Source organism: Numenius arquata, chromosome 8, assembly GCF_964106895.1.
Source record: "Numenius arquata chromosome 8, bNumArq3.hap1.1, whole genome shotgun sequence".
NCBI lineage: Eukaryota > Metazoa > Chordata > Aves > Charadriiformes > Scolopacidae > Numenius > Numenius arquata.
Window position 1 is genome coordinate 32,203,325 of NC_133583.1, and position 20,279 is coordinate 32,223,603.

At 47.6% G+C, this 20,279-nt stretch overlaps 1 protein-coding gene across 1 annotated transcript in view; it reads right to left on the reverse strand.

The window, feature by feature from the left end:
- Window positions 1-234: 234 nt before the first annotated feature.
- Window positions 235-20,279, reverse strand: part of ACBD6 (acyl-CoA binding domain containing 6) — a 90,001-nt gene continuing 69,956 nt past the window's right edge. The window contains exons 7-8 of the mRNA XM_074152264.1: window positions 4,982-5,012; window positions 235-848 (exon numbers count right to left, since the gene is read on the reverse strand). Of these exons, the coding sequence (XP_074008365.1) occupies window positions 694-848; window positions 4,982-5,012 (186 nt within the window). The 3' untranslated portion in view covers window positions 235-693. The remainder of the gene's footprint in view (window positions 849-4,981; window positions 5,013-20,279) is intronic.

Genomic DNA, 20,279 nt, shown 5'->3' on the forward strand with positions numbered 1-20,279 from the left:
CCTGTCAGCTTGGAGTGGTTAGTTAGCCATAAAGCACTTGTCTTACATGTGTTAGGTGAGAAGTAGAGGGAGGGACAGACAGCTGTACAACCCCGCTGTCTTTTGTAGCCCTCTCTCCCCAGGACTAGAGCTTGAGCAGAACTTTCCAGGGGCTACGACAGCGCTGAGCTGCCTCCCATCCTCATTGCTTCCAAGGAACGAAATCACTCCCTGCAAGAAAAACGCACAGAGGCTCCATCCCAACACTGTGCTTTTATTTATAATATTTTGTTTGGACCCAGAGGAAAAAAAATAATAAACCAAAACTCAACCCAAACAGGAAAGCCGAGCATCTCACCTGGCCCAGCTGCCCTCCCCTCCCCACGGAGGAGCCGACCAGTCAGCACAGGCTGCTCTGGTGAGACATCTGACGCAGTATTTGTATTTAATACATTAAATCGATACTCGGGGCCTTCTCCGGGCCCTCACTCCCTCCCCCCGAAATACTGATAAATGTCAGAGCATGCAAAACCCTGATCCCATCCTGCCCAGGATACGTGCTCGGCTGGCCAGCCCTCCTGCTGGAGAGCCCACCCAGACCCTGTGTTCTAAAAGCTCCCCTTTGAACTCCCAAGGCGTTTCGGAACAACAGGGGAAGAGAAGGGGCGTTATTGCGGAGCGTCTCTGTCCTCCCCGTCTCACGTGGCCGCGGGGTTAGGTCTTGCCAGCGGTGTGCTGCTGCAGAGCCGAAGCGATGGCTTTACAGTCTGTCACCTCCTCCGGCAGGCAGCCCTCTTGGTCCCGGAGCGTGGGGTCGGCTCCCGACTTCAGCAACAGCTCCACGATGTCCAAAAACTCGCAGGCGGCAGCTGGAGGGAGAAAGGGAAGGGTTAGTCTGGGGATCCTGACCTGAGGGGGTGGTGATGGGCGTTTTTGGAGCTGCACTGTAGCTGGCGATTTCCCATGCGTGTGCCAGAGGCAGGAAATGCCGTCTCAGCACCTGGCCAGGCGGAGAAGCTCATCTTTCGGGGCAGTGTTCAGTACGCAATGTATTGCTTGCCTTTGGATTTAACAGTGCAAAGGAAAGAGAAAAGACAGAGTGAAAGCAATGAAAAGCCAGAAGTCCTGAGAGGGTGTTACTGGAGCAGCCACGGCCCCAGAGCCCGGCCGGTTTGCAGGGCACCACCCGGGAGGATGCACAGGGTGCCTGGGCGCAGTTCGGCTACTGCTCCTTCACTTCCAGGACTGGAGACAGACCCTGGGAAGGGCTACTACAGCACCACAGAGAGCCCCAAAACGCCGCCTGTGAAAGCCTTCCCTGACTGCTTTTGTACCCAGAATCTATAATGTATTTATAATTTATAACACGTTTATAAACACCTGCCCATCACCTGCCTCCTGAACCTCCCTCCCAGGGCTTCACAGGCAGCACATCCCAGTCAGTACTGCCTCGCTCCTTGCTTTCATCCAACATTTCTCCTTGCAGAAAATTTGGATGTTTTAGCTGCTGGCTGGACGTTCCCTGAGCATCAGCTCCAAGGGCATACACCTGTGCCCACGGAGAGCTGGTAACAGCACACCACTGTTATTTCTATCCCATATGTCTGCTAGCAACGATTTTTTTCCACCCTGATTTGCTCTGCCAAGATAGAATCAAGTTTGACCTGAGCTCTTCCCTATCCTGAGGACAGCCTGGCAGCTTGCAGCTCCCTCCCCAACCTTGCCTAAGGATGTTAAAAAACAAAAAAAAACAAAAAAAACCCTGGGAAAATTCTTAACACTGAAGAGCTGGGCTTGGCTGATGGCAGCAGAAGTCCCAGTGCCTGGATTTTCCCTTAAGCCCACGCAAGCCTTCTTCCTGAAGCCAAAAACTGCCTCAGCCCCGACCTGCCTTACGATACCACGAAGCCGGCAGCTTCCTCTCACATTGGTAGCAATTGGTTTCAATTATATTTCAGGCGCTTTTACAACATAACCGACTAACTCTTTTTTTTTGCCATTAAATGTAGTAATTAGCGCGTCTTTTTGCATTACTCTGCAGTTTTCTACTGACCCAAAGGGACAAGCAGCAATGTTTAATTAAAATAAATTTGACGTGATTGGAGCTTATACTGAAAAAGATAAAAAAAAGAGGAAAAAAAGATGGGGTACCGGGTTGGTGAGGAAGCAGGTGGGGGTGTGGGTAAGGCTGAGCTGAAGGGCTGGGAGGCACATCTTGGGGTGATGGCACAACATCCTTACAGAAAGCAGACTTCCAGGGGTGCCAAGGAAGCTGTAGTGGCAGCTCCTGGGGATGGGGAGCCGGTGCCCGCATGGGGAAAGGTGGCTTCCTTGTCCAGTGCCACCGGCAGGCACAGCCTGTGTCCCCAAGTGGGCCAGGGACATCCCCGGGGACGAGCACAGCTGCTGGATTTATCGCACCCTGGGACCCTCGATTTGTCAAGGGCCGGAGCGGCAGCCCTGACACTGGCACGGGTGAAGATGGATTTCCATTCAGCGCAGTTCGCCTTCTGACTCCATTAATCCTCAGGGTTCAGATGATGAATTTCTTTCTTTTTTTTTTTTTTATTATTTATTTTCCCGCCAGCGTTCCCTCCCACTGCCCTGCCACAGCACAGAAAGAGCCGAACAGATGGTGCTTTGCAGGGAAGCCGGAGCGCCCATGAGGATACAGAGCCTGCCTACTCCGTGGCCACGTGGTCACAAGTGCTCGGAGAAGCCTTGATTTCCTCTGGGAGAGGCAGCGGCAATGATTTTAGTATTCCCGGCGGGTGGGTGGATGGATGGATGGAGAGGAGCTGAAGACTAACGGGCCGTTTAGCGGGGAGACTGTTGCTCATATGGATCAACCCGGCACCGACCGCTGCCTCCAGCCCGGAGGAGAACAGGTCCCGCAGTGGGTCCCACTGGTGAGCCGGTGCCTTCGGACCACGCTGCCAGCTGGCCTCCACTTAACCTCCGATTAAAGCCGGGGTCGGCGCCGATCGGAAGGAGGCAGGATTTATAACCCGCAGCAGGATGCAGTTTGACACCGGCTGTAATCAGGAGAGCTGTCACCACAAGGACAGCTGTCAGGCCACGCCGGCTCATAAAAAGGGATGGAGACACCCTAAAAGCAGTGGCTGCCTTGCTGGCCTTGCTCATGGGATTTAACCCTTCCCTGAACAGCCTCTAACAAAAGGGAAGGCCTTGCAAAGGCACTGCTCTGCTCAGCACCGTCAGAGACAGTTTTCATAGGAGCTCTCATGCCTCCCTGCCGCAATTAACGGCTTGGTTACAAAGTGCTTACCGAAGAGATTTTCAGTGAGTTCCAGTTTCAGGCCAACAGCCACTTGAATAAAACCCATTCACTCATTTAACAAGCTGTTTTCAAGATGGGGGTGATTTGTGACCAGATCTGCTAAGTAAGGGACTGAGGACAGCCTGGGTGCAGCGATGGTCAGGCAGGGACAGCGGGGCCCCTGCGGGCACGCCGGACCCGTGTGCCAGTCACCCAAAGAGGTGTTCCCAAAGATAATGTACAGGGAGGGGAGGTGGGATGATAGTCAAGGAGAAGGAAAAAATCTTTAGACTCAAAAAATGCAGAGAAAAAGCCTGCAAAACTGTCATTATTGAAACATCTGAGCTGGCAGGGTGGATCAGAGAAATAATTTCTGAAATAATGTTAACTGAATCACCTACGTTTGCTTGCTTGTGTTAAAAACCTGCTTCAGCCACCAGCCACAGGGGTGCAACTGCAAATAATTTACATTGAGGTGATACTGCCACCCTCTACTTTCACATATTGAACTTGCTGGAAGCAGGTGCTCTTGGATAACTTATGCTATGTTTTTGCATGACCTACTATAATCCACTGTGCACCTCTGGGTAGGCAGATGTCGGTGCCAGAGTGGGGAGCAGAGGAGAGAAAGCCCAAAAATGTGGAATGAGCTGGGCAGAGAAAGAGGCAATGTGGCATCGAGGGCTGCTGTTCTGCAGACAGCAACAGATTCGCTACTTCAATCAGAAGGAGAAGAACTTGAAAAATGAAGTATCCTACAGGAAAGATGACATGGGGAGAAGTCACATGTTATTGTAATTACAGTCTCAGTTCAGGGGCCCTGGAATCTGGGAGTTTAGATCCAGATCCAAATGGACTGATGGTCTGCAAAGCAATCTTGCCATCCTGCTAATGTCCTTGTGGAGAGATCAGAAAGAGAGAGAAAGGCACAAACACTTCAGAATGACAAGTATGCTCTTAATTACACAGTGGCAGGCATCGAGAGAGAGTATGAAATAGGAACCAGTATGTCTTAATTTTGGAAAAAAATTATGATATAGGTAAAATTGATACTTTTTTCCTATTCCCCACACATCAGCACTGCATGTGTCTCTTCAGTCTCTACTTTTCTCATTTGGAGACAGAACAGTCTTTCAATTAAAAGGATTGCCACAAAATCTCATATCTAATTAGCATGTAATTGTAGGAGGGACACAAACTGTAACTTTGCTCTGCTGGTTTTGGTAGTAGAGAAGCTGCTGCTCTCTCGGCTACGATCAAACAGGTTTGTCACCAGGACATGTGGAGGTGAAGCCCATCTTGCTCATCCCCTTCCCCTCACCTGCGTAACCTGTTAAAGCCAGTACAGACCCCCCTCTCAACCTCAGCATGCCCTAACCAGGGCCACTCCTGGGTCTGGAGGTGGCAGAACCACATCCTGGAGACACAGAGGTGCACAAGACAAACTCTGAAGAAAGTGCATCATCTGTTGGGGGAAAAGGAAGGCTTTAAGGGGAAATTTGCAGAGGACATGAAGGGAGGACAGCAGTCTTCCTCGCTGCTTCTCCGAGGGCTTCTATTCATACCATGCTGGGATTTGCCGGTGGAAGTAGCCACTGGTTAATCAAACCCAGGTTCCCTGCTCACATTTCTACTGAAATTTGCTTTCTGTACATAGACCCTTTACTCCAGCTGCAAATCCATCCTGTTAAGAGGGAACAACCAAGCTAAAAGGCAGCTTACCGTAATGGAGTGCAGTCTGGCCTTCCCCGTCCTGAAAAAGAGAGAGAGAGAGACTTGATTTTAGAGGTATAGGTAATGTCGTGGGGATACAAGTAAATCCCAGTTTTAAATAAAGAAGCTTAATCACGGCAATATTTAATTGACTAGATAAACAGCCCAGGACACTCAGCCACCTGGCAGTTAGGCTTTGAATCATCATCCACCATCAATCCATATTGATGGATAATCAATATCTATCCACCCATAAGAGTGCGTGGATCACGTCATGACATGAGTATAATTCAGTTCATAGCGTTATCACTTCCAGCCCATAAAAATGAAGGATTTCAGTCCTACGGCCTTACTTTGGGACCCTCACTAATCCTGATGCTTTAGTGCAAGATGCTTCTGTGCAAGCCCAGCCTCGGCCAGCTACTCGAGAGAAGGGTAAAGCCACCATGATGCTGGCACAGCTCCGTGCCCTGCACTGTTCAGCACAGGAGAGCCCACAGGGGAAAACCCCACTTTTCTTCCAACTGAATAAATCTTAGGTCCTCGCCCTTCAGAATTCGGGTCTGGACAAAGGTGGACCCAAAGCCCAAGTAAAACCCTTAAAGATGAGGGTGAGGAGAGGGCTAGGCAGAGCGCTCAGGAATGAGAGCCAGTTGCTGAACTCATCCTTGTGAAACACCTGCAGCACAAGGGCAAAGCAAAGCGTGTGATTTGAAGACGCTGGCATGCAGCTCCCTCTTCCAGGCAACACGTACGCCACTGCATCGGCTGCAACGGCTTAGGAAGCGTGGCCCGTCCCCAGACTCAGTAAGCACGGGCAGGGCTTTGCCGGAGAGCGGCTGGTGCCCGTGTGGCACGTCCAGCAGTGCAAACCCAGGCACCTCACCACGCCGCAGCCCCGTCCTGCCACAAGAACAGGTTAAATAACAGAAGGAAAGAATTATTGGCCCCTTCGCTTTCACTACCCCTCCAGGATTAGCCTCTAATTCAGTTCTTTGCCTCTTTAATTTATTTGCATCTGTTTATGGAGACTTAAGTTTTTAATTACCATTATCTTTGGGATTAAGGTGCAAATTCTACAGTCTGCTGTGGATTCTGGAGCAGGCGAAAGGGAAAAGAAGAACAGAAAAACAGGTAGAAATCCCATCTGTAGCTATTTTGAGACTTCTGGTTTCCCAGCCTGTTATTCTGTTTGATATTAACCCCGTTCGGCTGAGGAACTAGGAACGTCTTGTGTTTCAGGGTGGGAGGTGCCATGCTTTGCTCTGGGACACCACGCCAACACGACAGGCACAGGGGCGACAGGGACAAAAGAGAAAAGCCACGTGTAACAGGCATCTGCTGCCTAAACATCCATTTCACGTCTTTGCTGGGGAAATGTGGAGGGTAAGATTTTTCCTTCCACATGCCCCATCTGTGGCACTCATGCCAACGTTTGGAGGCGCCTCATTTCAGGAGCTTGTTTCTGCCCAAATTGTGGGTAGCGTAATGCAAATGGGTGTCATTAGAAGATACCACAAACCAAGGAACCGAAGGAATCAAAGGCGGCGTCCATTGATTATTCCACACTAATAAGGTAACGGATCTGAGCCAGAGCCCCCGAGCGGTCCTTAAGCACATGCCTTCTTGGAGGAGTGACAGGGCCAGTACTGACTTCAGCAAAATACGGAGCAGGGCTGGGGAAGAAGAGGCAGGAGCGCTATGAATGAGTTATTGGGAAGGCAGGCTTTCAAATATGTCGGTTGTGTGTGTGCTGGGGGATGGGAAGCCAGCTCCCCTCTTCATCGCCGCCTTCAAAATTGTGGCCAACAAAACCCGCAGGTGAATGGGATTGGAGATGGTGCAGCAGAAATGGGAATGGTTTGCCGCAAAACTCTTTATAAAATACATTGGATTGCTCCAGGAATACTACAGCCATTTGTTCATCTTCCAAAGGCCTGCAGAAAACACTGCTGCTTCAGCAACAGGCTTTTGGCTAACGAGGCTTTTTATTTCTCTTAGATGTACTTTCTGGCATTTATTGGGCTAAGAAGAGAGTGCAAGTCCCAGCATATGAAATGCGTCTCTTTAATCCCAGTGTGGTTTTTAAAAAGAACTATTAATCCAATGTTATGCAAACATTGTTTACACTTTATTTACACCGTGGATTTTTTTTTTCCCCTTTGAGCCAAATGCTGGCCAAATGCTATTTGTTATACTTCTCAGATGCTATGCTATTTGCTTGTATTTTCTCTGTGACAAATTTTAATCCAGGTAAATGGAAAAAGCCCTAGTGTGGTCATTCACTAAGGGCCTTGAAATGCCCTCCAGAGGCTGCTGATCTCAATCCCTCTTTCATTTGGCTTTTCAGAGCACCATGGCTAATCGGAGCCCGACGTGCCCAGCTGCTCTGTGCACAGCGCTTGGCTCCAGGTACGGCATCACCGAGCCTCCAGCGCAAAACGGTCACACCTGAAAACTAATCAAAGACATGCCGTGAAAGTGAGGATTACAGCTCCCATTGTGGCAATTACGTGAGATGAATATTGCCTACCAGGCGCTGGAAATGTTCGTTTTACAACAAAACAAGACGCGCAGAAGTGGTCTTAAGATGAACTGTAGCTGGCCTTGATGCAAGGGATATTTCCCGACGTGTGACAGAAAGCAGTGGTTTCTGGAGCATCCTAGGGAAGGTGTGGTGTGTCCTTCTCCCAGGATGTGCCTCTGTTGGGACAAATCATAGAATCATAGAATCATAGAATGATTAGAGTTGGAAGGGACCTTAAAGATCATCGAGTTCCAACCCCCCTGCCATGGGCAGGGACACCTCCCACTAGAGCAGGTTGCTCAAAGCCCCATCCAGCCCGGCCTTAAACACTTCCAGGGATGGGGCATCCACAACTTCCCTGGACAACCTGTTCCAGTGCCTCACCACCCTCAGAGCAAAATGACCCCAAATGGTGAGCGGACAGGGACAGACTGACACAGTCTCTGCCCTCACCTTGCTGCGCCCTGCCCAGGGCACCAGTAAATGTCACCTCCCAGCTTGGGATCACCAGCACCAGCCAGGAGCAGGGCATCCCACGGAAATCTCTGCAGCCGGGAGGAACACAGAGATGCCGGCGATCATCAGTTGGGCCCTTCTGTTCATCTGGCTTGCAAGCTGGGGCAGCTAATTTTTCCCCATTGAAAACCATCAGGATTTTTCTTGGTTTATTTTATACAAAGCACTGAGTTGGAGGGGGATGTTTGTTGTGATTGTTTACTTCTTCTTCCTCCAATTTAGTTTTCAGATTAAATAAATGTAAATCATACAGGGCTGCAAGTACAACAAGACCCAGAGTCTGTCAACACACACTGAAACCAATCACTTGATAAATCTGTAACGTAAAACCTGAATACTGTTACCAGTTATTTCAAAACTGTGCCTATGGAGAATTAGGTAATCACGGCACGTTATCACTTCTGCGCTAAGGCATGTTACAAGAAATTAAGACTATTTTTTTTCCCCAGTAGGATCTTCTGTAGCGTGAGAGGAGCACAAAGCGAAGGTATCGAGTAGGGGAGCTGGTGTCAGGGAGTGCAAGAGAAGACACAGGCAGCTCCGGGGCCAACGCCAAGCTCTGCTCTATGCCAAGATGCCCCTCAGAAATGCCCTTTCAACATCACGCATCAGCTGGAATAATGTCAGTGCGACAGGTTAAGAAGGAGGCAATCAGTGCTCTGATTCGGTGAACTTCAACACAAAATGGGGAAAAGGCCAGGTTCAAATCAGTGTTTCTTTACAGCTTTGCTTTCAGCTTGCAAGGCACTGGCGGGTACCTGTCCCAGAGCCCTTTTAGCAATATCTTGTCTATAAAAAGTAGGAGCTCATGGAAATGGCAGAGCCCATACAGGCAGACAGAAGACAACCAGAAAGGAAGGAAAGACCATTACACACTCAAATGTAGGAACGCTCAGTCCCACACATGCGAGTTAACAACCAAAAACAGATGGATTTCAAGCTTTCTTCTTGCCTTTTAAGGCTGTGTGCCATCCCTGGTGCCTTTTATAGCCTCCTGGCACATCCGACCATGTCAGGATGACAGCCGAGCTGCATGGACTTCAACGGAGACAAGAGCATTTCCAAAGACTTCAAAAATAAAACTGAATGTCCAAGTCTACCAAAACCATGAAAACAAAGATGCTACAAAATCACCAGTACTTCCTACGTTCATGGTCTGCGACAGATGTCACTCAACGAAAATCCAACTACTAGTGGGTAACTTATTGGATAACAGGATTGTGTTCTGCTCCTGAGAAATTTAAGCAAGAGAAATGAGAGAAGATGGACCGAGCGCAGATGGACCAACTGTCTTATCCGTTAAGTGGTACTATGGCTACTGCACATCAATTTTGTCTTATAAGTGATAGGATTATATTGGTGTTGCCATCCCATGTTCATTCCTTGGGAATTTCTGTACCCTGCTTAAGCTAACATGAGGTTTCAGGACTGAGGGGCAGAGAAATAGAAATGGCTTGGCTGAGCACTGCTGAGATGCTGCACACGCTATAAAACATGATTCCCACTGCCCTGCCATGGCAAGCAGACCTTGATACACCAGTGTTTGACTGTACTGGTTTCATAGACAGTTTTTAAAACACTTATATAAACATTCACCTTCCAAACTTGACTTACTCACTCTTCAAGCTGCATGCAGAAACCTCTGTGAGCAGGAGGGCGACCCTAAGGGAGACACCATCTCTTCATCTCACGTGTTTTATGAAGCCCAAGTACAGAAAGAGGAAAAACAAAACTGTGCTGGTTACCTTGGTGATCTCTGGTTCACCTAGACCCTGTATCGGTGCTGAAGCCGGGGATGGACAACCCTCCACAGCAGCTGTGAGGGTCTACACAGTACCCCCATACCTCCTTGAGTGTTGGTCCACACTGAGACCTCATCTCTGTGTCTTCAATCGCGTCTCCAGGCACAGACACCGTGAGCATGAAAAGCACAGCAGAAAACATATACACTAACCTCTCCCTTTTGAGGGATAGCACATGCACTCTTTATTTCAAGGTATTCTTTTCCCCACATCACCTCTTCTTTCTCTTCATTTGTGGCCCCCTTTAAGATGCACGCTCATTCCCATTGACAGACTCCAAATGTTGGCAGGGATCACAGGAGATAAGACCGATGAGGTGATAAGAGTGTTTAACAGCGCTAGGTCCTGGGCAGCATGGATGGGCCAGAGGGAAGATAAATATTTACACTACATCTTTAGAAGGTGAGTGAATAAAAAGGGCTAGAATACAGCCTCTGAACGAGCACTGGTGCTTAGAAGCTATGAATATAAATCTCTGCAGCCTCCCAACACACACTCACTCAAGCCAGGGAGATGAAAAATCGCAAGAAAATACTTCCCTCCACTTTTAAAAAGGGTTTTATTTCTCATTTATTTCCACTTTAGACTTCAACTTCCCAACAATTTACTTTAACCTCATCATCTTCTTTTTCTCTCTCTGAAATTTTATCCCCAAGATGACTGAGGGTGAGACTACAGCTAAAAGCATACCAGAATTTACATGCTAATACCCACCAATATGTAAAAGCAGGCAATGTGAGCTAATACAACCTGCTCTAACTCCACCAGACAATTCAGTAGATGGCCCCAACACAGCCTTTATTTTCATTTATGTGCTGCCTGGGTTTGGACACGTACATTAATACATGTAAAATGAATGCTTGTCCGATCGAAGCAGACAGACAAGTGCAAATCACTGTGTGTGCAAATGCTGGATAGAAAAGCAATGGTTTAGTTTGCAATTTGATATTGTTCTTTTAAAAACCCAACCCTAGACCAGTGTGCACCCATATGCACCAAGACTTTTGCTTTTAGCTGCCTCCTGATCCTTAAAGAAATGCCAGCGACAATGCAATCTGAGAAACAAGACCATCTAAGAGCTTTGTGCCAGAACATCTAGAGTCCCAAACAGCTCCGACACCAGGAAAATGAAGCGGACTTTTAGGTTTTCTCCTCATTTTTCAGCTTTTGATTTCGCTAAAGCAAAATATACTTGTGATGCCTCAGCTTCACCTACTTTTTTAGACTGTGTGTCCCACAGGAGGATAACTGGTTAGCTGGTGTTTACAAAGTGCTTGTGAGGTTATGGTTGTTAATGTTAAGCGTAGGCTGTTGTGAGACATCATGATGTGCATCCTTGGTACCAGCTCAAAGTCAGCTCAGGCACTTCCCAAAGACCAATGCTGTGGGACAAAGGATACAGAGCAACCTCCCATAGAAGCAAAACCAAAATCCACACACCAATCATGAGCGGCTTATTTGGGGATTACAAATAGCCCTAGCTAACAAACGCAGGGCTTGGATATCCTCTAAGTTCGGTTCCCCAATTAAACCTTCCACCTCTCTTGCGCGCGGGTAGGCTTGGTGGGGACCCCTCTCTTACTGAGCTGTCCCTCTCCAAGAGCTCTCTCCTCTGCCCCCTTCCTCCCATTCAGACCTTTTCCTGCGCTGTGCCGGGCAGATATCCGTAAGGATGGAAGGTGCTAGACAGATCTTTATCATCACCTCTTGGGCCCTTCTCCAGAGCCTACCGCCAGGCTATCATTTGGCCTATCTTCTAAGTGCCTCAGAGATAAATTAGATCTGCATAGAGAAGCAATTATTACATTTCTAATGGCATGGACCCTTACAGCACAATCTATTACTGAAAGGCAAAGAAAATTGCATTAGATTTTGTTTGATTCAAAATTATGATCAAGGGAAGAGGGATGCTGAAGCCCTTAAAAGCCAAGCCTCCGAGCTGGGGATCTTTCTGTCTGGGGACCTCCCTATTCATATTTGCTGCCTGAGCTCATACTCCTGGTTCGTTTAGGTGCACTAATTTGGAGGACCCCTCCACTTGCAAGACTGCTGTGAAAACCAGAGCTAAGAAAACTCAGAGAGAGAATATGATGCCCAGGAACTGCCAGTCGCTCCCCTCCCAAAGCCTGCATCTGCTAATGCACCCAAACGCCACCGGCCTGAGGAGTTCAGCGTGCCAGGGTTACGCTAATCCCTCATCGCCCTAGTTTCTAACTGCCGGTGTACCTAAATTTCCAAGTGCAATTTCAATGGGATTTATCACATTTACTATCATCAGCACGTAGTGCTGCTGGCACAGATACAGACTCTCAATATCCCACCGCAGACACGGCTGTCTTTAATTGCAGAACAAACTGATTTCTGCATCCCACGCAGCGGCTCTGAAACTCTCTGGGCTGTTTTCCTACTGAGCGTTTTCACCCCAATTTGCAGCCGGCACTCTGAGCACAGCTGTGTATTTATATGTACGTATTTATAGGTTGCTCCAAAGAATATTTGCTGCTGCTGCTTGTTACTTCCAGCATCAGGCATCTTTCTGGTCACCAAACAAGCGTCTTGGTGCAATACAAAAGCTGCCGGGAAGCTTCCTCAGCCCAGGGATCAAAAACGTGTTCGGGAAGAGCCAGTGCCTAGAGCTGTAACAAGTGTCACAGCGCTGCAGCTGAGCCAGCCTCCAAGAGAACTGTGCAAACGCAATCGCAGGTGGCAAACAGGACAATATTCCTAAAGGCAAGATGCTAAAATCTCTCTTCTCAGGGGGCTTCCCTGCCCCCTCCCTGCGTAAAAGTTAGTAGCTCTTGTACTGCTTTATCACTTTAGCGTGGCTGAAGCAGATACCTGGTTATTTAAGGGGCAGGATAAATGGGCTGAGACAGCTTTCCCATCCCCAATTCACTAGGGAATGCTTGGAAATTCCACCTGACACCAGGACCGGGCTGTGCTCTTAAACAATCTCCCGTCTGATCCGATTGTTCCCCAGTGGGGAGGCAGGCTGCAGCTCGCTCAAGAGTCATTGATTGGATTAACAGCCTAATTCCCAACAGATGAATAGAATACTGATGTCTTGTCAGCCCACATCATAGAAGGAAAACACAATCTGCTTCTACAGCCCCGAAATTTAACTCTTTGCTTTCCTAATTCCCCTCCCCAGGGCACGGGGCTGAATGCACAGGTCCAGCACTTTCAGCTTGAGATCTGACCCACTTGAGTAAGAAAAGATATATATTAACCCTTGGGACGGTTTGCCTAATCATCAACATGCCACAGGATCATACGTTATTCTCCATAAGGTTAGTTTCATAAGAAGCCCTCTTTTCATCCTTTCTAGACAGAAGAGATTTATACTGTGGACCTTAATGTTTTTTTTTCTTCTCTATTTTAGCACCTGCCGTTATAGGAAATACTGTATGCTTCACAGTAAGCGGTTGAAAATTCATGACCTTAACAATATTTATTCTGAAATAACAGATATCGAACATTTTCTGAGTCTATCATTTGATTAGGAGGACAGATCTGCCTGGAGAGGAGCATCCAGCCATGCTGCAGGAGAGACTTCGCTGCAATGCCCGCTCCCTCCAGCAGCTCTTGGCAAACCGCAGGGCAGGGGAGAGAAGCCGGGCACATCATTTGCTCTCGGAGAGCTCCCGTTCTCCACCTCCTAATGGAGACACTAATGTTTTCTTACCTCATAGAAAGACTGTGATAAGAAATTAATTGCCACTGGTCAAATGTTCACTATTACAGAAGCAGGACTGTGTGCATATTAAAGAGATTCTCCCAAGAACTACATTTATTTATGGACGCCTTGGCACTGTCTGCATTTATTTCCTTGCTCAGGAGACAAGAATAAATAAAAATCATCTGATTTTAAGACATGTATTCAAAATTACCTATTTTTTTTTCTCAGATCATTGGGGTCCATAATGCCGTGGGGTTTGTTTCCTTCTGACAGCCACCTTTTATGCTTGGATTTACAAAACAGGCAGATACACATTTAAATACCGTCATTTTTTTAGCAGCAATCCTAGAAGATACGGAGATAGAGCTACAGCACTCATACCAGGACTGTAACCCATATTGAGAGGTGGACTCTGGAGTAACTCTGATCCAACAGTCTCAGTGGCAATGGCTTACCAACTCTTTAACTGTTTTTTCCACCTCTGGAAGGTGTATGTCACCTGAGAGTAGCTAGGTTGCTCTGTGAAACAGAAATAAAATATTTCCAGTTTCACTTGGATTTTACAGCTCACATGCAGAGTAGAAAAATTCCCTCCATTATTCCTTAATTCTAAAAATTAGCCCAGCACATGACGAGTAGGAGAGAAACCATGAAAGGATGGAGGTGCACACCCCCCCTTTTTGTTTTTTTTTTTTTCCTTTTTAACAGTACCTGTTAGCTATGAGAGTTTTCCAGACTTCATCATTTCACAGCATTAATATGCATATAAAAAACTTGCTAGGGGAAACTGAATGAAAGAAACAGGTCTTTCCTCTCCTGGCTGCCAATACATCAACCCTACAGAGAGCCCTGCCTTCAGAGAGATGCAGGGTGCTCCATGTTTGCAATACGGGCAGCGGGGAAGCAACAGCGTGCATTAATGACAGAGCTGCCTTAACCAAAACAATTAGTGAGAGATGCCGCATCGACTCAATTCAATTAATGCAGTGTTAGTGCTAGTATTTTAAAGTAATTTGAATTATTAGCTCCTTTTACAATTTGAAACCGTAATGTTTCATTTTCATCCCAGATGTGAATTGTTCCAGAACAGCAATAAATAAATAAGTTAAATGACCCCTGTCCAGTCCAGCCCCTGTCCTGTAATATGGCTGCATTGTATATTCATGAATCCAGGTTAAGGATGGGGACTGGGGCAGTTGTGCCCTGGAACTAGCAGACTGCAGGTTTTATAAATACATACAGAAATAATTAAAATCTAAGGGGTTTAGAAGGGTTAATCTCCTTTAAATAATCTCTGCCACAAAGCCTGTAAAGTCACTGCTGGCACCATGCCCGCATGGGACCGGCTGTCGGATATCAGGACAGCACGTGTGGATGGGAGCAGAGAGATTAAGTGGAAGCGCTGCCGCAGTGGCCCATCAGACACGCTGCTCCCCCGCATATGGCTCCCCTGGTCACTGCCGAGGGGCTGGAAACGCTGCGAGCAGGATGGGATCCAGCCCCAACCAGCAAGTCAACATGCCACTTGCTCCACCTGATTAAAGAGAGAGAAGGAAGCTTGATTAGGCTGCTAAATTTAGCAGGTTGGAGAGGAGACAGCAGGAGGGGAGAGCGTTGCTGCCACTGCCCAGTTCAGCTGAGCCCTTTCTGAATTTGAGGCAAACGCTGGCTTGTATTCATTTAAAGGGATTCAGGACTCTGGAAATAACCTCTTTTCCTACACAGGCCAAGGAGACGGTGCACTTTTAACTGCCAGCTATCATGGACTCGGAGCAGCCACTCTGCATTACAGGACGTCCTCTTTGTATAAAGTCTCATTTTAAAGCCAACAACCGAGTGGCTATTAGAGATAAAGAAATCCAGAAGAAAGCAGAGAAAGCACCCCGGTGTGGGCTAAGGCAGTGCCCTGTCTGAACCCACAGCTTGATTTCTGCTAATTTGGGGAAAGGCAGGGTGAGCTGAAACGTCCAAGAACCCTGCAGCAGTGGCTGGAGCACTGGCAGGGAGGTTGCAGCATCGTGAGGAGCCTAGGGACCTTCTTCTCTTTCAAGTCAGTGAGAATGAAGAGTCTGGAGGCTCTGTTCTGGTCTTGTAAACCTTCCTCGTCTTGGTGTGCAAAATCAAAACTTCCCATGTTGAGATGATCTGAACTGTCCTCTGAACTCATTAAGTGAGATCTGGATTTTATTCAGCCAAGCTTGGGGAAGCCTGGGCTAGCATGGGAGCCGAGTTACAGTGGCCCATGGCTCTCAGCTTGAAAGGCGCTTCTTTTATTTCTCTGCTCCTTTAGAAACACCCAATACCAGGGACCTTGCTCAGACATTTTAAAGCATCTCAGAATAGTGCTGTGCCCTGCAGCCTCCAGACAGCCTTTCCTTCCCAAGCACGCCGGTTTCTTAAGCACGCCGACTCCTCTTTGTGGCTAATCTGGAATTAGAGAGGACGTTCGCACACTCGCAGCTGTCTGCCAGAGGAGGAAGGCATCAGAGCCTGGATCCTGCCCCGAAGTGGACCACTGCCAGGGAGAAGCTGACTGCACGTGCTGAGTTAAGAAGCTCCCGTCTCATCACCTCGAAGGGTTGCTGTTTTTGTGACATCCAGCAGCCTTTTAGCAGCCTCGGTGAATTGCATTAGTAGCTGATTTACCATTTTTTATTTTATGGCATGAAGCTGCATTTTATATGGCATGAAGCTGCTTTTTCATGTGAACCTCTACCACAAAGTACATCTATATGAGACTCTGAAAACTCCCCTCTCAGCCTACCATCATTGGGACTGTTCCCTGATGAAAGAAGGAGTAGAGAGGGAAAAGGTTTATTGGTACTGCTTATTCACAGACAGCCAGGTGTCCAAACAGCTACTAAGAAAGCGTCAATACTAAAAAAAAGGAAAAATGTCTGGAGAAAACTGCCTCAGGACATCAAACAATATCAGTAACTGGGATTTCTTGATGGAGCCACAATGCTATTAAAATAAAGCTGAACTAAGTACTTGCAGTTTGGTCTGTCATTACTTATTTAGTGAGATGCAAAATTGATCTTCACTTTAAAGGGCTCTTTCAAAGTCTAGAGGCAGCACTTGCTCCCTCCTTGTGCTGTATAATAGAGGTGCTCCTAATGAAATTCAGCAGGAGCCGGGGGCAACCAAGGAAAACCGCAGCCAACTTTATAACAGACAGATTTATGTTCAGGGATGTCCTGCTTTTTGAATGAGTTATTCTGCACAGGGCAGGAATCACAGGTTCACCATTCACGGGTCGCACAAGCACGGCAGAAGGTCAAGTTCCCTGGTGGTGCTCAGTCTGAGCTGAAGGCTGAGGCTGCTGTCACATCTGGGGCTGAGCTGAGCGGGTCCGTCCCATTTCCTACTAAAGCATCCCAGGGAGCTCGGTGGGACCCGGACATCTGTCCTCAGCGCCCAGAACTGGGACCAGCCCATTTTGCACTGGGCGGATGGCTGGGGAGGAGCAGATGGCAAATACTGGTGGTGGCGACCGACGTGGGGCAGAGCTGAACCAGTGACCTCGAGGTGAAAGGCTTCGTATCTCCCATTATCAATCCCCAGAGCCCCCTCCGAAGTAAGTGTTGAAACATTAATCTTTCCGACTGATGGAAACAGACTGCAAATATAACGTTCCATGGGGGAATCTTTTTTTTATTTTGAGCCCAAACAGTGCTTAAAAACATAAAGTTAAGGGCATGCTTACATTTTGTTCTTTCATCAGAAATGTTACTATTTAATGCCATCCTTTTTCTCTTCCAAGTACCATATTTAAAAAGCACGTCACCACCCATTACTCTCTGAGCACAGCCCCAGTGTGGATTGCTGCAGTAAATAATAAACTGGTGTTTGTGCTTCCTCCTGTGCATGCTGTCCTCCTAAATAGTTTAATAACAAAGGAGTATATTTAGGAGTGCTGCTGGAGTGCCTCGATGAAGCATGTTGTATAGGATAAATACCTCCACATCAGGACACTTTTCAAAGCCATCAGGCAGAGGGGTCAGTCTGTTGTGGGTTTTTTTAAAACTGCACAAGCTAATGCTTTAAGAGTGTCTTGATGGAATCAGGGAAATTGGATTGTCCCCCCATTTGCTGGCCTAAAACAAGCCTTTTTTTATTTATCCCATTAGAGGAACACAAGAGAAACCTTTTAAATGTCACTAAAATTTTCCCTGCATTGCAAAACCCAGTCAAAAGGGGTTTAATTTTCCCTGAGACCTCTTAAGTAATGCAGTATGTCAAGGTTTAATACATTGTGTGTAGGGGATTGTCTATATTCTGTGCTGTTTCACCAGGGTGACTCTGTCGGGTCGGTCCTGTTTGCTGGATTCGGTCCCTGCCAGCACTGAGGTGCTCAACTAGCCCACACCACTTTAGATCAGTTCTGGTGAAACAAATAGGCAAGTGATAATGAGATGGATCAGTCCTGGACGCCTTCCTGGATCAGTCCAGGACGCCCAAAAATTCAGCAGTGCTAGTAACTCTCCCAGTGATTTTGCTCTGTCAATTGGGGCGCTCTGGTTTTGTGAAAGCTTGTAATTTATAGGCTTTATTTGCTTATTTATAGAAGGACTAGAGAGACTTGGCAAGAGGCACTTATGTACACAAGGCTCCAGATTCCCCTGGAGTATTTAATATGACAAACATAAGCTGCATACCAGAGGCGGAGCCCAGCATTGAAAACTGGCAGCGCACAAAGCACTAAAGCACACTGGCTAAAGACAGCAACAGGGTCACACACTCTTTAAAGGCTGGGCTGGTGCCCACTCAACCCCTGCTGTCCCAACAGCCATGGGCATTAATGCCAAAACAGCTTCTCCTGGCCCCTCCAAGCTCATCCTACTTGTCAGCCAGCCTGTAAGCTGGAAGCTACGGGTGATCTGTTCTCCCAGAGTAATGCCAACTAGCAACATTTGCTACTAAAATATACCATTATTTTGCTCCTACAGAATAAGGGAGTTCTCTGTCCACGCTGTCCCTGTTTCTTTTTGCAAACTGGGAACACGTCGTCACACCACAGCAGAAGAGGACCCTAAGTCATTTTGGGCTGACTATATAATCCTCCCCAGTCCTGGTTTTACAGGGAGAGGAGGAACTGGAGGGCAATGAGCATCCAAGCTGGGCTACACGATCCCTCAGCCTCTTGTCCTCAAATCCACACATGTACACTGAGAGCTGGGAAAGGAGCAGAGACAGGGAGAGTGAGGAGAAGGAGGCAGATCCCAGCCTTCCAACTAGTCACAATAAAACACCGCCTGGAGACTAAGCCACTGCCTCCTGATCTTCCCTGTAGGGCTGCATAATCTATTTTACAAAATGTCAAAATTCAGCACGAAAATTGGAAAAAGGGGGGAAAAAAAAAAAAATCTCAGACTGGCTGGTTATTGGACCAAGGGCTGTGTTAAAAGGATCAGGAGGTGGTGGGCCGAGTGGTGGGGGAGGGAATGGGATAAAGTAGTGGGTCTAATCAAATCAGTTTAAAAAGCTGCAGCCTCTCCGAGTTAACCTTGCCAATCAGAGAGCGAGCGGGAGCATGTCTGCGCACATTAAAGCAGGAGCGTTGTCCTTGAACCTGCAGCGTACTCCATCCTCCCCCCGACAGCCCACGCAGGCTGTGTACCCGACAGCCTTGGCAGAGAGCGGGAGGAAAGCCCAGGATTAGGCACCCTCCTTAGCCTCGCTCAAGTGGAAGTCAACACGGCAAAGGCAGCTCGGATGCTTCCCTGCGATTAGAGGTGAGCTCATGGGATTAAGCCGGCAAGAGTTGGAGAAATGTTAACAAACAAACAAACAAAAAAAGGAAAGAGAAAGAGAAAACCCTCTCGTTGAGTGCTGTCGTATTGAGTCTGGCAGCTGTGAGATGCATTACTAACCTTTGCTAATGACTAGGGCACTAAAGTCACTTTAAAATAAATATTCACTAGGAATTACACGGGTAATCTAAAGGGATTATCTGCTGCCTTAACAAGTCCATAAACTAAATGTTAAATGGTCTACAAGTGTTTCCATTAATTTTGACCCAAATCAACCCTTCTGCTAAAAGCTGTGGAAAGCTAGACTCAAGTTTGGAAACCACTTGTCTGCGTTGAGTTAGCAGTCTTACAAATGACCCCCTGTTTTCTGAAGGATAAAAGGGACTGAGCTCCTGAAAGACAGGAGCCTCCTAGCAGCCAGGGAAAGGCTTTAGCAGAAATGCACGTTCAGAACACGGAACATCAGGCACAAAGCCAGTCTGCCCTATAATCCAGTCCCTGTGGTAAAAAGTATCCATGTTCAGAGTCTTAGCTCCGGCCCTTCTTCCCTGCGGAGACAGGGAAACCACAGCATGGGGAGAAGGAGCTCTGCCAGAAACAGCGGCCGAACCCCAACCATTCTGTGCCTCAGTTTCCCCACCTGTAAAATGGGGAACGTGCCATGTGCCTTCCAGCTGGGGCACTTGTCCCCGTGCCTCAAACTACCAGAGGGGAATTAAGCTGAAGCAGGGCTGCACGTCTGAGGCTCAGCAGCTAGTGTTCAGGCAGGTCAGGACAGCAGGAGTTAAGGCATATACTTCAACAATGGGGCCTGAATTACGAGATGAGAACATCTCCTGTGCACCAGTCTGCAGGTCCTGACAGCAACTTCACCATCTGTACATGAAAAAAATAGAGTCTAAGAACCACACAGATGCCTTAAAGCCACCATATACAATGCCTGAATTGCATCTAATTCCAAAAATCGTACCAAACACAAATGGGTAGTCAAAAAGTCAAAAAATCAAAAGTACATCGATGCTCCCTTGCA